This window comes from Girardinichthys multiradiatus, chromosome 20 (assembly GCF_021462225.1).
Source record: "Girardinichthys multiradiatus isolate DD_20200921_A chromosome 20, DD_fGirMul_XY1, whole genome shotgun sequence".
Classification (NCBI taxonomy): domain Eukaryota; kingdom Metazoa; phylum Chordata; class Actinopteri; order Cyprinodontiformes; family Goodeidae; genus Girardinichthys; species Girardinichthys multiradiatus.
In genome coordinates, this window is record NC_061812.1 from 30,084,161 (window position 1) to 30,101,572 (window position 17,412).

At 36.9% G+C, this 17,412-nt stretch overlaps 1 protein-coding gene across 1 annotated transcript in view; it reads left to right on the top strand.

Annotated features, from left to right (window-relative positions):
- The window catches only part of LOC124856761 (retinoic acid receptor gamma-A-like), a 62,571-nt gene that overhangs the window by 5,201 nt on the left and 39,958 nt on the right, over nt 1–17,412 (top strand). Inside the window, exon 2 of the mRNA XM_047347577.1 lies at nt 16,646–17,024. Within this exon, the coding sequence (XP_047203533.1) occupies nt 16,829–17,024 (196 nt within the window). The 5' untranslated portion in view covers nt 16,646–16,828. The remainder of the gene's footprint in view (nt 1–16,645; nt 17,025–17,412) is intronic.

Here is a 17,412-nt window from a genome sequence, read left to right on the forward strand (position 1 = left end):
AAGCAGACTGTAATATAATATCTTGAGAAAATCAAATTACTATCAAATTACATTGATAAATGATGGTTCAAGTACAATGGTGCAAAAAGGTTTGTTTATGGGTAACAATGAAAATACAGGGGTTGGACAATGAAACTGAAACACCTGTCATTTTAGTGTAGGAGGTTTCATGGCTAAATTGGACCAGCCTGGTAGCCAGTCTTCATTGATCGCACATTGTACCAGTAAGAGCAGAGTGTGAAGGTTCAATTAGCAGGGTAAGAGCACAGTTTTGCTCAAAATATTGAAATGCACACAGCATTATGGTGACATACCAGAGTACAAAAGAGGACAAATTGTTGGTGCACGTCTTGCTGGCGCATCTGTGACCAAGTGTGACTGTGACAGCAAGTCTTAGTGATGTATCAAGAGCCACGGTATCCAGGGTAATGTCAGCATACCACCAAGAAGGACGAACCACATCCAACAGGATTAACTGTGGACGCAAGAGGAAGCTGTCTGGAAGGGATGTTCGGGTGCTAACCTGGATTGTATCCAAAAAACATAAAACCACGGCTGCCCAAATTATGGCAGAATTAAATGTGCACCTCAACTCTCCTGTTTCCACCAGAACTGTCCGTCAGGAGCTCCACATGGTCAATATACACGGCCGGGCTGCTATAGCCAAACCTTTGGTCACTCATGCCAATGCCAAACGTCGGTTTCAATGGTGCAAGGAGCGCAAATCTTGGGCTGTGGACAATGTGAAACATGTATTGTTCTCTGATGAGTCCACCTTTACTGTTCTCCCCACATCCGGGAGAGTTACGGTGTGAAGAAGCCCCAAAGAAGCGTACCACCCAGACTGTTGCATGCCCAGAGTGAAGCATGGTGGTGGATCAGTGATGGTTTGGGCTGCCATATCATGGCATTCCCTTGGCCCAATACTTGTGCTAGATGGGCGCGTCACTGCCAAGGACTACCAAACCATTCTTGAGGACCATGTGCATCCAATGGTTCAAACATTGTATCCTGAAGGCGGTGCCGTGTATCAGGATGACAATGCACCAAAACACACAGCAAGACTGGTGAAAGATTGGTTTGATGAACATGAAAGTAAAGTTGAACATCTCCCATGGCCTGCACAGTCACCAGATCTAAATATTATTGAGCCACTTTGGGGTGTTTTGGAGGAGTGAGTCAGGAAACGTTTTCCTCCACCAGTATCACGTAGTGACCTGGCCACTATCCTGCAAGAAGAATGGCTTAAAATCCCTCTGACCACTGTGCAGGACTTGTATGTCATTCCCAAGACGAAATGACGCTGTATTGGCCGCAAAAGGAGGCCCTACACCATACTAATAAATTATTGTACTCTAAAACCAGGTGTTTCAGTTTCATTGTCCAACCCTGTAGGTTGGATTGAAATGAAGGAACCAGTTGACCTAGAACCAGTTTTCCCATTGCAAGTCAATATGGTCGCACAGCTGAAATTTGTTCAGCTTTCTGCAAAGAGCAAATAGTGTTCTTGTATGGGTCCATGTTGACCTCCCTGCATCATTTTGGATATCAACACTCTGGATTCATAAACAAACTGTTGAGTTATAAGGTATTAAATAATATCTGTTTTAAACCCAAAACCCTTTGTTTTCATGTCATCTGAGATTACTTCAGACTGTGAGTGTGGGTCTTAGTAGGGTCTCAGCAGGTGCTGTGTTGAGGCTGAAGTCCTTTGGATGAGCAGTGGTGTCATTTGTGAGGTTTTCTTCTGTTCATAGACATCATCTGTTGACCTTAAATCGTTCATTAGGTTTCTAAATGTGATTTATGACTCACAGGTGATGCATGAAGCCCACTGACTAAAATCTACTTTTACTAATGCTAATATCATCCGTCTGAAATGTTTAAGGACTTGCAGTTCAAACAACTTCTCAAAATGTTAATTGTCTAAATAGAAAATAAGCAAAAACAACCTTCTGTTTTACTGAAAGCATTCATTTTGACACAAGCTACCTCCTTCAGCTAAAGTGAAAAAGTATTTCTTCCCAAAATGTTGGCTTCAATTTCAATCATTAGCCTGGTCCTCCTTACATTTCTCTTTATCCCCTAAAACCTCTGCATATAAGATTAGATCATGTCAGCTGGAAATTATTTCAATAAGATGGATGCCTGATTATAATTCCTAAACATGTTTTTGAGGGATAATGCTCAGAAAACGTATCAAATGTTTCTTTTCCTAATATATACCTCTGTGTGTACACTCTTGACTGAGCTAACAACATAATTGCATTCATAAATTAAAAGTATGTGTACACCGCAGCCAGAAACATTTTCTGTCTGCATAAAAGCTGTCAGGAACCGATTGTTTATCGCCAAGTTGTATTTGCGCTTCTCAAAAGACATTTTTTGCATGTCAGTTTGACATTAAATATATAGTATGGTCATTTGTTGGAAAATCTAATTATGTTGTTTGTGGGTGATGGTGCCTGGGTTTTTCTTTTCTCAGTAATAGTGTTTGTGTGTTCGTACTTGCACTTTCTCCCCCGGGTGTTCAGCACAGCTCATCCTCAACTGCGTTCTCTAAGAATAAGATTCGACTTTGGATTTTAGCTTAATGGAGTTTTTACCAACAAAACAATTTTTTCCACTTGTGTTTTTTTTTTTTCCACCAGACTGAATTGTGTTTGCTCTTTTTGTTGTTCCACTCTTTCTTGATAGATACTTACTAGTACTTCATGTCCTACAAAACCACATACATTCTTTTATTCCCCATCACAAAGCACATAATCCCACATTGGCTTTTCAGCAGATCTTTATTCAGCAAAACAAAAGAGGCTGAGTGTATAAAATGCAGACTGTTTGCTAGATCATTCCCAGTCAAAAAGGAGAAAGGTTTTATGAAAAGACAGAAAAATGACATAGCAGCAAACCAAATTCAACTGTCATACGAGCACAAGGTATAAGAGAATCCTGCAAATGTATATTTTCCAACAGATTCATTCACTATGCAATATTATTTATTAGCTAGGAGGACAAAAGTATTATTTTTAGATGGCGTTGAGGGACCAACACTATGCTTTAGGCAAAAAACAAGCACTCTTGCTGATGTAGTTGTATTCATTCCAAAACCTCAAAGTGAGTTTATAACCAGAGTTTTCGACCAGATTTATATTAGAGATGCACTGATCATTACTACATGGCTGATTTGCAACCTCTGATTTTTGCCAATACCATTTTTTAATCCATATATAAGATTTAACAACATTCAAATTATTTTTTCTTGCCTTCCTGCTGTGAGTGGTCAATATTTATTTATAGAAGGCGCAGAGGTGAGGACATGTTATATGTGTGAGAGGGGAAAACAGGATTTTACTGATACTTTAAAACAAAGACAAAATGATTGCAGAATTGATGTTTGAAATACACTTTAGTAGCACATACATCAGTGCAGGTAATACTTTTGGTGCAGCTTGCATTACAAAAAATGCAGTCTCCATGTGTGAATTCTACAGAACGTAGATCCTTACTTTAACTTTGAGATGTGCAAAAGGCTGCCAACATTTCCAAATTTGGCATGCTCCATGACAGACATTAAAATCTCAAAAGGATAAAACAGTACAACTTTGCTGTAGTCTGTTCTGCCTTCCTGTTATCTTCTGAAAGTCTTGTTCTCTTTTATTCTCTCGCAGCTTGAATGAACCATAGCAGTTTTGCGAAATGTTAAGTAAGGAAAGTTGCTATTGGCTGTCCTAGAAGTCCTAAAAGTCATTACAAGTTGCTAAATGATGATTATCTAAATTGTATAAGTGAATTACATTTTCTAGTTGTTTTTGTTTTACATAATTATCATGTAAAAGTATTAAGTCTGGTGTGGTTTTTAACCTGCTCCAATCAGGAGTCTACAACAACAACAACACAGCTGGTAGGAGCTTTGCACATGTGTGATTCATTTGCAGTGTGGATGTGAAAGGGTACACATCTCTGACTGCAGCTGGGATGGTGTGGTGTGGGAGGACTGGGTACCTGTGAAACGTTTTTTTTTAATATAGTCTCTAGGAGGATCTGCATATTTTTTAAATATGTCGACATAGTTACCATGTTCACAATACTAAAGCACAGACATGCCTTGACACGCTAATTCTGCAGAACATACAGTTTCCTTATAAACAGCTGTGTTCCACAACCTAGCTAGTTTGTTGCATTTACTGATTGAGAAAAAAAATGTATATTTTTTTACTTTCCGACAAACTGGTCATTGGTCTGGGCGGACCAAGTTGAAAACTGGAAGATGCTGTATTTCTTTTTTCTTTAAGGAGTAAACAAGGTATTATAAATTAAATACAATATATCAGTGCTTTCATTCTAACACAGACTATTCCTCAACATCACACAGTATGTATAGTATATATATTTTAAACAAATACTGATCTGATCTGCATTCTATGTCTGCTGTGATTAATACAAGCTGAAGATCTTCTAAATTTAACTTCTTTATCACTCCCTTGTGCCTCAATTATATAAACTGCCTCCTAAATTGTCCATTTTAGCCTTTACCAATGTATGAAACATGTTTTCAGCTAAATCCTTCCTAAAGTTCAGATGTTTTCAGATTTCCTCTAAACCTTGCCAAAACCATTTACCTCACACACAGTTAAACACATGTTGGTTTAATGCAACTAAACAGAGCAAAGTGATAAAAGGACTGCAGCAAATGTTTTTGAAATATGAAGTAGTTGTTGGGTTTCTGGACAGCGTAGGCACAGTGATGTATTTAAAACAAATAATAAAGAAAGTCTGTTCAAAGCTGTTCTTTCAAGGGCAAACAGAAAACTAAGAGTAGCAATGTTGCAACAATAAAAGAATGAACTCTTCACTTCTTCAAAGGACAAAAAATAGAATGGTTACCCTTTTCAACAGGAATGTTGATTTAATTTCCCAGAACAATACAAGGATTCTGAGAAAAAGAAATAATCAACTTTCTTTTGTTAGTAATACTACTGCAGAGTGTGGACTGTGGAACGCCAAAGTGCTCAAAATTAAATAAATAAATGAAACATTATTAAATAAGTATCTACATCAATAACTAATAGATAAACATATAATGTGACAGTAAAATTGTGAAATAATTGAATGTATATTAAATTCTCAGCTCATTATTATGAAATATATCTCATTTTCCTTTTAAAATCAGCTTTGTAATATAAAATATTTTTATATTACATTTTTACCCAATAATTGAAATTATTGTTGAGGCTATTTTTATGTAATTCCAGCAGTTTTTTTTATTTCAAAATGTCATTTTTTTAAAAGTCAGTTTTCATTTAAAAAAGCCAGCTTTTATTTTAAAAAAGTAATTTCTCCTCATGGCTTATTTATTTCATAATGCCAATTTTCAACTGAATGACTGTCGACCAATCAGCATCAACGGGCTGGACCTGCATCCTCATTGGCTGATCTTTACATAGCGATTAGTTCTATTTTGAATAGGCTTCACCTTATAAGCTATCGCTAGTGGGTTTATCCCTTCGCGCGCAGCCATTTTCTCCCCGCTAGAAGAATTCCCCATAGTGGACCAATGCTCACAGGAAGAAGCATTGGACATATTCAATGCTGGCCGGGAATTGGAAGATTCCGCCTCAGAAACAGTGACGCCCTGTTTCCCCTGATTGACAGGCCAAGCCATTCAGTTGAAAAGTGGCATTGTGAAAAAAATAGACCATGGGGAGAAATTACCCTTTTAAAATGAATGTATGTATGTATAATGTAACTTTATAATGAACCTATTTTGCCATAAGTTAAAGACAGTGCTGAATATTTAAACACAAGTATAACGCCTAATAGCTACCGACAGATGCATCAACATGATGCGAAAGGATAGTTTTGATTTTGAGGTACTGGGGTAGGATTCAGTAAGTTTATACTTCTTCCTACCCCATTTCAAGCATAACATTGAGCTATTATGCTGTGAATAGTGTAAAATCTCTGTCACTTATATGTTGATTTATTTTTCTGTTTCTTTTACTCTTTTATTTTCTAATTATTTTCAAAATAAATTAATAAACTAAAATAACATTTAAAATATTTTTTATAAACATAAAGCTTTTAAAATCAATACTTATGCTCATGTACATATGTTAGAAGTGCATAAATTATTTCCAGTTACAATACTGTTTACTGTATGTTTGCTTGACCTCCAAATGGCACAGCAACCAGGTGGAAAATAAAACTAGAACAATAAAACTTGTGTAAAAACATGAAGTCTCACTTTTACAGAACCATTAACTGTCTGTCTGCCTGTCTGCCTGCCTGTCTGTCTGTCTTTGTCTGGTTCGTTCTGGTTTAAAACAAGCTTGTTCTTCATTCAGTAAAGCAATCAGCAGTGGGTAGAGTAGCCAGAAACCTTACTCCACTAAGAGCTGTTTTTCTTCAAAAATATATTGATCAAGTAAAAGTGAAAAGTCTGGTACAGTAAAACTACTCCTAAAAGTAAATTATTTTGCAAGTGGTATTGAAGTAAATGTAACTAGTAACTACCCACCTCTGCTAAGATGCTAAAATTAAATATCCGGTTATTCTTATAATAATTGAGTTTATTAAATAGAAAAGCAACAATTATTCCAACCACGGCTAAAATAATGTAACCTATAATGCAACCTCTTGATCACTACAATTGTTTTAATGTTATTTAAGATGTTTAGATTGTAGTGTAAAGCACTCTGGGGTCACTGGGAACTTGATAAAGAGCTATACAAGTGCATGCCATTTATAATTTACCATTATTTATTATTGTTATTAGATGTTAATGCATTGTTATTTAAATATAAATAAAATATAGAATAAATACAACTTAATTTAGTTGCCTGTTTCACAAATTATTAAACAATTTCCCCTTTCTTCTTCTCTTTATAGTGTAAAACAGGCATTATTATTAATAAGCTGATATTTGATGGTTAATTAGTTGGGCTATCTGCTCTGGTGTTTAACAGACATTCTGCTCATAGCTTGAGCAAATTAACCTTAACCACATTGATGGGTAAAACCCCTAAGTTTTAACACTATGTTTTTTGTGTGTTTTGCCATATCCAGAAATGTTTCCAATCAAGTGACTTTGTCTTGTAAGCAAGGAAAAGGTCTAGAAGCCTTCTTTTAGCCAGCTGTCCAGCAGTGCAGGTGGAGAAGGGGCAGCGGTGTTCAGCCAAAGAAAACTCCAGTTTCTCCACAACTTTCTCTGGCATCTCTTCAAAAGGACTTTAAACTGTAGGAATGCTATGATGAAACATTTTAGCGAATTAAAAAACCACATAAATTGTCTAAATTTGACTCAGCCTGGTAGTAATATTTATCTGATGTTGCATCAAACCAGTCATTGCACATGTAAAAAGCTTGATATCAGGCATTTTTGGTTACAAAAAGAGTGGAAGTACAATATTTAAAAAAATGAATACCCTTTACCAGTCACGCATTATTGTGTAGGACCCAAAAGCAAGAAGCAAGTAGGAAGAATCATGTTGAACTGTATCTTTAATTGAAAAAGAGGTCAAACCTAAATTAGTGAGTAGGAGGTAATTGTTTTATTTTTATTGCACCTTTTACAGATAAAAACCACAAAGTGCTTCACAAGAGTGCATAAAATATAAAACCATGAGTAAAAGAAGACATGATTAAAAATAGAAACAAATGGAGCACTGTGTGGCTCAGTTGGTAGAGCAGGTCCACCATGTGCAGAGGCTATAGTCCTCAACGCTGTTGTCCTGGGTTTGATTCCCGGTCCTTGGCCATTTGCTGCATGTCTTCCCCTTCTCTCTCACCTCTTTCCTGTCTAACTACTGGTCAATAAAGGCAACTGGTGCCAAAAAAATCTTAAAAAATAACAAAATACTAATTAAATGAAATAGATAGAAGAAGTGCAATAATATGAAAAAAAAGCTTGAGAAAAAGCTTGTTTGAATAAGAATATTTTATTTATTTTATTCTTTGGGACTTGGGAGAAAATTTACGTTTGAGTAGTATGCGGCTTTAACATTTGAGTAATATAGAACGGAGCTTGACCATCCATGACTCTGAAAGTTAAAGTCAGGATTTTAAAATCATTTCTAAAATGAACAGGTAACCAGTCAAGTAAATTCAGACAATTGGAAGCATTTCTGAAGGAGCAGTAGAGCTGAATGCCATCTGCATAAAAATACCACAAAATGTGTTATTGATCTGTCCAACTGGGTGAATATATAGGAAAAAAAACTACTCAAACTCTGGGGGTTACAACAGAAAGAGTAAGGAGCATAGTAGAAAGCAGAAATTGATGTAACTGGCAAGGCACTCAGAAACTGCGAGGCATTAAGCTGTGGCTGTGATACCTGGACGAGAATCAGGGGGTGATGACAACAGGTTGCAATTTTTGGGGGAAGGTTAGGAGTTTTACGTAAAACTGAGAATACCTGACTGAGAAATTAAACTTAATGAATACAAGGCACATGGATAAATAAAAGTACAAACAGGATCTACTAAATGTAAAGCTCAAAAACGAAGACTAAACAACATGGAATACAGAGCAGGCTAGAGCAAGACCAAATAGTAAACATACCAAAACCTACAAATAAGAGTAAACACAAAGTAAAAATCATAGTGATTAATGGCACTAAGGTCTGACAAATTAAAGTTTAAGTTAAAAGCTAGTCAGTTCACTTTTACATCACGTCAATATTTGTTAACCAGTTCACTGTAGTTCTTTGTGATCTGAGGCTTTTCTTCATGGACCCTGCATGACATGGAACGTTCAATTAAATCTAATTTCACAAACCTATAAGTGGGGTCAGTCCTCTGTAAACTGAGGATTAACTTTAATTCTACTATCATCTTTTTCACTGAAAAGCTCTTCCACACTTTCCACAGTATTTTTTTCCCTCTGTGAACAAGAAAAGGCAATAAGGAGTTGATGGCAAGGTTTTTCACTGTGAGCGACACACAAATACCCAGAACTAGACCAGAAAACTGTTTCCCACAATGAGATAAATTGATTCTCAGATGAGTTATACAACTAGCTTGTTAAAGTCTATAAAATATATGAAACTATAAAAAAAAAACTTTCATTTGAAACCCAACTCATAATGTTCATGTAAAAACCAGAATGAAAATCTGTAAAAGCTTATGGTTTTTGGGCCTCTGTGTCTGTGGAGTCTGTAAAATGGTTATTTTTCATTGGCACCATAATTTGTCAGAAACAAGGCTTACAGCTTTCAGTTTAATGAAAAATTTCACAATCTTTAAAGATTTCAAATAATTTTTCTTCAAGACACTCCAATTTCCCCCTTGTTTGATTTAGTTTTAAGAGACATTTTCTTACTTAATTTTACTCTACTTCTTTGTGATTGCTAAGTTTAAACTCTGATGATCTGATCAAAATATACTCATGTTCAAGCTCTAATTAAAACACGTTCTTAAAACACTAAATAGGTGTTTGTTTACCTGTTAAACCAGTATCATGACCTAAACTTTATAGAGATTTAAATCAGCTTCATGTCACATTTCCATGAAATTGAGTTCAGTTTGGCTTTTTGTTGATTTGAGACTCGAACAGACTAACCTTTTGATGACACTCTAATTTATTGAGATTTATCTGTACATCAAACAACTTGGAGCTGGTGTTTTCAGCTACTAGCTCTCTAGGAATCACCTAAAATACTATTTTTTGAGCCACATTGTTATCTTTGGTATCTTTCACAAAGAAAAGAAATGGGACCACCTTTTGACTTTGTTACAGGCTGTAAGAAAATCTGATTTAAAACCTGTTCATTCTTAATGTCTGACTGATCTATATATTAGAATTAAACAACTTAACCAAATAAAAATGTCTGCAAAGTTATTGTAAAAGCAGCCAGAAAACAAAGAAAGAACAGGACAGATCTTCAAAAAGTCCATGAAAATGTTAGTCGAGAACCTTTTAAAAGTTCTGACTCCTTGGTAGGAAAACGTAAAAGACTCTGGTTATGAGACGTTTTGCAGGGAACTGTAGCGTTTTGTTAAGCTTGTTAATCCTGGCAAAGGAAGACAGAAAGGAAAGAAAGAGTAAGGATTTTAGTGTGTTGAAGCAGACTGCTGAAAAAGTGGAGTGTACACCCAGAATTGAGCCGTCTTAGAGTAGACACCACTCTTTCTTTCTGTTTTTGTGTGTGTTTATAACTGCAATCCCAAGCATATTTGAGTTGGAACAAGCATGAAAGTTAGTCACTAATACAACTAGGAGAACTAACTAAATCCAGGTGATGTTGCAAGATTAAAACAGATGATCATAATAGATTGGATTTGAATTTGACCAAGTTTTGACGAAATAACCTAAACTAAAGCACTAAGAATTGATGCTGATATGTGTGTTTGAGTTATGTTGCATTGATGTTTTGTAAAGTTAAGCTATGAAGATTATAAAGCCTTCTTCACATGTACTGGCACCCCGTTAAAGATTTAAAGCTTTTAAAACAAATTAATATTTAATTGCAGTTGTATAATCTCCAACAGAAGTCAAACTGTTTATTTGACTACATTCATGGGAGGATAAAAGTTCCACGTTTACAAATTTTAAATAAAACTTGCATTCCCACAATTATTTGCAACTGAGTACCTACAGATTTTAATTTTATTATTTCTTATTAATGTTTTATGTTATTGAGGTGAATAGCAATGAATGACTTCCTGTATCAGTGGAGTGGATGTGACAGAGGTGTTCATTTTTATAGCCACTCTTAGGAATGGGAAACACAGGAGAACATGTCACTGAAGTAAGTCAAATATTTCTTGATCTACTTGCTACTAGAAAATATCTACTCAGCTAAACTTGCCCACAGAGTTTAAAAACATTGTATAAAAAGACAAATCCCTTTTTTGCTCACTGCCTGATATTAAGTTAAACTACACTCTTCCTGCTTTACGTCAAAATTATTTCTATTTCTGAGTTAAGATGGGGAATTTTTTGAGATTTAAAAAAATTATTTCTTTAACTCAGAAGTTTCTATCTTAAAAAACTAGCATTGCATTAAACAATTTGGGATAGCCCAGATGATAATGATGATGAGGTCATGGCGTTGTAGACTTCTAATCTGGATGCAAATCGAAAGAAATAATTCAAAATAACAGGAAGAGAATTTAAGACCTCCACAGGTCTGGTTCCTCCTTGGATACAATAACCAGATGCCCGATGTCCCACATAAATATACGCAAGTATAAACACAATAGGAATTTCTAGATATCATACTGTTCAGGTAAAATGCTTTGCAGTCCGGACAAAATGCTCTCCGGGTCCAGATTTGGATCGTAGTCCGGGGTTTGGGGACCCCTGTTGTAAGGTGTTTGAGGCAGGAGGAACTGGTGCACTTTACAAAATACATAGCATCACAAGCGAAGAACTTTATGTGAAAATATTGAAGTGACATCTCAAGACGTCAACCAGGAAGTTAAAACTTGGGGACAAACGGGTCTTCCAAATGGACAATATCTCTAAGCATAACACCATTTTAGCTAAAAGTGGTTAAAGGACAAAACAGTCAGTGTTTTAGAGTGCCCATCTTTCACTGTTCTGGCATTTAGTAACTTTGTTTTGTGAAAATAGAAAATAATTTATTTATATAAATAATGTAAAATACTTTTACTAATCCTAACTGACCTAAAACAGGAAAAGTTGTGAGGAAAAACTGGTTATTTGTCTCTACTTATAGTTTATATACATGTCTGCCTTACACTGTATCTACAGTCAAATTTTTTTTTTTTTATTGTTGAACCAATAGAACTTCAAGAAGAAAAGGCTGGAAGAATGGGCTCTGTATGAAGTGAGTTGGTAGGGAAAGAAGGGAATAGAAACAACCATTGTTTTAATACCAAATCTGATTGTATTAGTCTGGCGAGAGAGAACATCAGTTATGGATGTGTAGGTGTGTGTTAGCAGTACCAGGACCAGGTGACTCAGTTTGACCTGACCCAGCTAGGTCAAGCTAGGTTAAAAGCAACGTTGAGACTCAGAGACCCAGGGACACAGCACTGCTTTTGTTACCCAGCCCAAGGTGTATTCCCCCTTGGGGCAGAACGGGGGGGTGGGGGTACTACTCACTGGAGGCACAGAAACCTCTCCATGGTTTGAGCACTCATTATTTCAAAGTTTATTAGCTGAAATAAAATTGTTTCTGTGTTTTTATGTATGTTTTTAATGGCTTTGGCCCCCGTTTTCTCCCTCCACCATTAAACACAATCAACTCTTTCTCTTATTAGTTTCCTTTATAATTAACTGCACCCCATTCACTTCTTTTACCGGCTTGCCAGATGTTTAAAACAGCCTACAGTCCCATTATTTCCCTACATTCTTTACCATCTTCTTTGTTTTCAGCACATTATTTTTTCTACATCTGGTTTACATACTATATATTTCTCTCTTTGAATTTGATTGGTTAGGGAGTATTCTTGAAGTCGCTGCATCTGCGGTCGGATCCTCTGTCCTGTATTTACGGTTTCATTCTTCAAGGTCAATTGCCGCTGTCAATGGTGCTTCAGCATGTGTGAACGTTGTGTGTTCCCCGCTGATTACTTGTCCATTAGCAGGATTAAAGTCACAGAACATCTGTGTTGACTCCCTGCTTCAGCGTACATGTCGGTTCTTGCATGTGTCTGCGTCCTGCCTTTAGCATCTGTGTACTTCTGATTGCAAAATGCAGCGGTTTCCAGCAAGCATATGTAATTACGTTTGAAATAACTGCATGCTTCGTCCAGCTTGTGTTTGGCGTTCTTTAATCGTAAAACACTGCAGTTCTTGTGAAAACAGTAATGGGGACTCTCCCCGATGGGCCCTCGCAGTGAAGAAGAACCGCAGTGGAGCCAAGCAGCTACAGAAAATATGTCAATATGGGAAATATGACTTTAAAAACAACACTCTGGGAGCTGACTTTGTGGCTTTTGCTGAGAAATTGGACTATGTACAGTAGGTGCTTTGGTGTGTTTGTGTGGGAAGAGATGATGTGGATGGATTTTACTCTAATAATAGTCACTTAGATGAAAGTAGAGAAGAGAAGTGAAATGTTCTCTCCAGAACAGTTTTCTCAACAGTTATTAGAAACAGTCCTCATTATAATACGGTTCAAGGAAAAAACACAACATGATGGAAATAAGTTGTTATATTTCAGCTTCTGACCATTTAATCATATACCAAGACTTGGCAGCCTGTATTGCAGGGGCCAAAAACAGAAATTGTCAGCAGTAGACTGCAATGAAGAATATTTACTACAATCCAGATATAAAGATGCACTTCTTGTACTTTCTCATGCGCCAAATATGTCCTCACTTTGTTTGAATTCATGACCTTTACCTTAGCTGCTTTCCTAAGCCTAAAACAAAACCAAAGAGAAAAAAACAGAGATACCATTTAACATTTCAAAATGTTAACATAACACTCACATAAATTACATAAAGGTGACTTATTATGCTTCCCTTTAAATATTTGGGATAGGTCTATGGGCTACACAAAACATGTTGGTTACATTCTATGCACAAAATCATTCTCATATAATGAGATTTCAGTTCCTCAGTTCCCCCTTTTTTGAGCAACTTTCAGAATGAGCTGTTTTAGGCCTCTTTCACTTTTATGCAAATTAGCTGGCCGCACCCGGCACTTCGTACGTGAAAACGCAACTGAAACTTATAAGACACAATAAGTACATACAGTTCTGTCATCTGCAGATTTGCCACGAACAGTAGGGACTGAATTTTTTGTCAGTCTAAGTCTTTCTGCAAATCTTGACGTGTACTGATGTGAGTTCTCAAAGCAGTCTGTGGTAAAGTGATTTGCGCAAGCTAGTACTGTCTTCAGCAATGTAACTGGAACTTTGCCCTCAAAAATAAAATGAATTCAAGAATCTCTAATGACCCTGAACATAAAACAGAGCTACGATGGAATGGCTTAGAGGGAGCATATCAAAGTGCAGAAATTACTGTAGTTGAGAATCTGACAATATTTGAAAACTGATGTTCATAAATGCTCTCCATCAAAACTGACTGAGATTAGCCTTTTTCTTAAAGAGAAATGGGACTAGATGTGCAAAGCTAGTGGAGACTTGCACCTGTAATTGCAGTGAAAATTGTTATTTCACTGCAATTACAGGTTCTAGGCTGAATACAAATGCACACCACACCTTTCAAACTTACCCTGGGATGGACTGGCAACCTGTCCAGGGTGTACCCCGCCTCCTGCCCATAGACTACAGGAGGTAGACACCAGCGTCCCTGCGACCCACTATGGAGAAAGCGGTATAGAAGATGACTGACTGACTGACTTTTCAAACTCTGATATGTAAAAACATTGAAATCAATGTAATCTATATTAGATTTGCATTGACACTAACAAAAGATTACAGTGTACCTGATTAAAGTAAAACTTGGGTGCGGTGTTGGTGGTCGTGTACGGGTTAAGCGGGTGACCCTGTGCAGAGGCTATAGTTCTCGATGCGGCTGTCCTGGGTTCAAGTCCCAGACCTGGTGACCTTTGACAAATGTCTCACCACTTCTTTCCTGTCTACCTACTATTGAAAAATAAAATAAAGGCCTCTAGTGCTGCAAATAAATATTAAAGTAAAACTAAAATTGAATTACAAACAGTTAAAAATTACAATAATTGGCTAACAAATCTGCTGCCAGTACCTTACTGTAAATTCATTACAGCACATTTAAGATTGTCCTTCTATTTGAAGTTCAAGGCATTGTAGGTTTTATTAGGGCATGGCACAGGGCTTCTGGTAGTACAGCTTATGTAGACAAATGGTTTTGCAGGTCTCCCAAACAATCAGATTCATCATAGAAGATAACTTTGCACCAGTATTCTGCTGTCAGTCCATTTACTTCTTACACAACTTCAGATAAAACTTCCAAATATCTTTATCTCACTGTGTATCCAAATGCCCTCTCGCCTACCTGCTGCCAGTTTTGAGTAAGCCCTGCACTGGCGGCTCCTCAGGAAAGCTTGGTGCTTGGTGAATCTTCTGAATCTTTCTTTAGTGATTAATGTCAACTATAAGGTAAATGACATTTTGTACACTTTATGTGATATAACAGCTGTTAATTATAGAAACATGGTTTATGAACAGCTATCTAATCATTTCTTACATGTGTCCTCAGTTTGAAACCGAGCCTTCATCAGAGCTGTCAGGGTTTGTCTGAGTTTACTGTTGGCCTGAGTCTAATCTGTTACTAAAATCAAAAGATTTATGTTTTAGACTGCACCCATGCCTCAATAAGAGAATGTGACCTAATTTTGTTTAAAGAAAAATGTTTTGTTTTTTTATTCAGCAAAATCTGGATTGTTTATTTTGAATGACTGGAGTTACTCAAAGTAAGACATGTGTAAACCCTTTATTCTCTAACACTGCCTCTTATCCACCCTGGGTGTTTGATTCCCATGCAGACCCAAAACAACAAGACATTCTTTGGCTAAGCTGTATTTACCGCATTTCACCACAGAGAGCTTAACCCCACCCACTCATAAATTCACTGAAGTGGGCAGGAGTTAGAGAGAAAGATGAAGGAAGTGCTGCACATTAAGCATTTCTGACAGAGTTATAAGCCACAATGTGACTCCTGGGAAACAAACAAAGGAAGATTTAGGAGCAGATGTTCTCATCAGAAAGTTGTCAGCAAAGCAGATGAAAGTGGAGCTGTGTTTGGTGCGAGAATGCTAGACAGTGTGTGTTTGTTCTAGCAAAGGGTTAAAACTGCCCAAGTTGTGGCTGGCTGTTTGTGGATTGGCTGGCTGGGGTCAGGCTGGCAAACGAAACAGAGAGACCCTTTATGATACATATTTGCTGATTGAAATCATATGGTATGCTTGAAATTACTTTACTAGATAAAAAAGGCACTACATTATTGCCCTCACTGTTACTGCTTTATATTCTTTGTCAACACTTTCTGCTTTGTTCTTACTCTTCTTTCTTGTTTTGTTCCTAACCTTTGTTTTCGCTTTTCTCCTTTAATGGTTCCCAAAACATCCCTCATGTTTCACATGAGAATAAAGAAAATTCATTCTACACATTGTCAGTATATTCTGTAATTGTAATCTGTGCTGACCGTCACACAAATGATGACGTTTTGGATGCAGCAATCTCTCCTGCCTGTTTTTCTTTTCAGCAACTGATGTCTGGACTGAAGCTTCCTCTAATAATTTTTAGAGCTTTGTATTTTTGTCTAAATAAAGGACTATCTAACTTAACATACAGTGCTGCAGAGCCTAAAACACTTAAGTTAATATTCTACTCTGGATGTTCGCTGAACTGCTTGGCTAATGCTAGCTAACAGGTGGATTTTATCAGACATAACATTAAAAGTCTAACCCTTTTTAGGTGGAAAAAAGAAACGTTCTTGATGTTCAAGTAACGCATTGTGTTTAAATTCAATGAGTAAAATGGAAAAGTAATTGTTATTATTAATTTACAATTTGAGCAGCCCATCCTCTTGGGTTACTGTGCAGTTTTTGTTTTTATATTTGTGATAATACGAGCTGGCTAAGTTGTAAAAAAAAAAAACAATTTTGATATAATCTTTTGTACACTATAACCATTTTACACCCTGAATCTAAAGCATAGACTAACTTTCCCCTTAAAATGAGTCCTCCAGAATTTAACATGCTCTCCTTTTCCTTCTTTCTCTGCAGCATTTGGACCTGTTCAGGACATATTTTCCTGCGTATCCCTCCTCAGCATTACTCTGTGGCCTGACAGAAGAGTAGCCAGCAGCTTAGAGGGGCTGAATGGCACTACACAGTTTCAAACTCACTATACGTCCCTGACAAAAGAAGTTAAAGAGGAAGCCAAAGGATATTTACACAAAAGCTGATATGAATAAGCGGCCACACTTTTTCACAATGGCAACAAACAGAGAGCATGAAATGCGTCACATGACGGGATTCTCTCGTGCCATGTACCCCTTCACCTTTAACTCCATGAGGGGCCACTCGCCCTTTGACCTGCTGGCCAGCAGTCACCTTTTTGGACGCTTTGGAGCGGACCTTCCCAAAGAAATGGCTGCGTTGTGTAAGTAACAAAACTCATCTGTTCTTCCACACCGACGCTTCCTCAACTAAAGATGTCACATCTACTACAGTGCCAAAGAGTTCATACCACTTGAACTTTTTCACATTTGGCCTAGTTATAATCACAATGTAAAAGAGCAACTCAAAGTAGTGAATAAATGTGAAATGGAAACCTCTAAAGAAAATCTATTACAACCACTTGCCTTCAGACGTCACATACAATGAAAATGCTGTGTGGGGCCCAAGCTAATATTGTGCATCAAACTGCACACACTGCCCCCTAGGTTAAACACAGTGGTGGCAGCAACATGCTGAGGGGATGCTTTTCTTCAACAAGGACAGGGAAGCTGGTTGGAGTTGATGAGAAGATAAATTGATCTAAATACAGA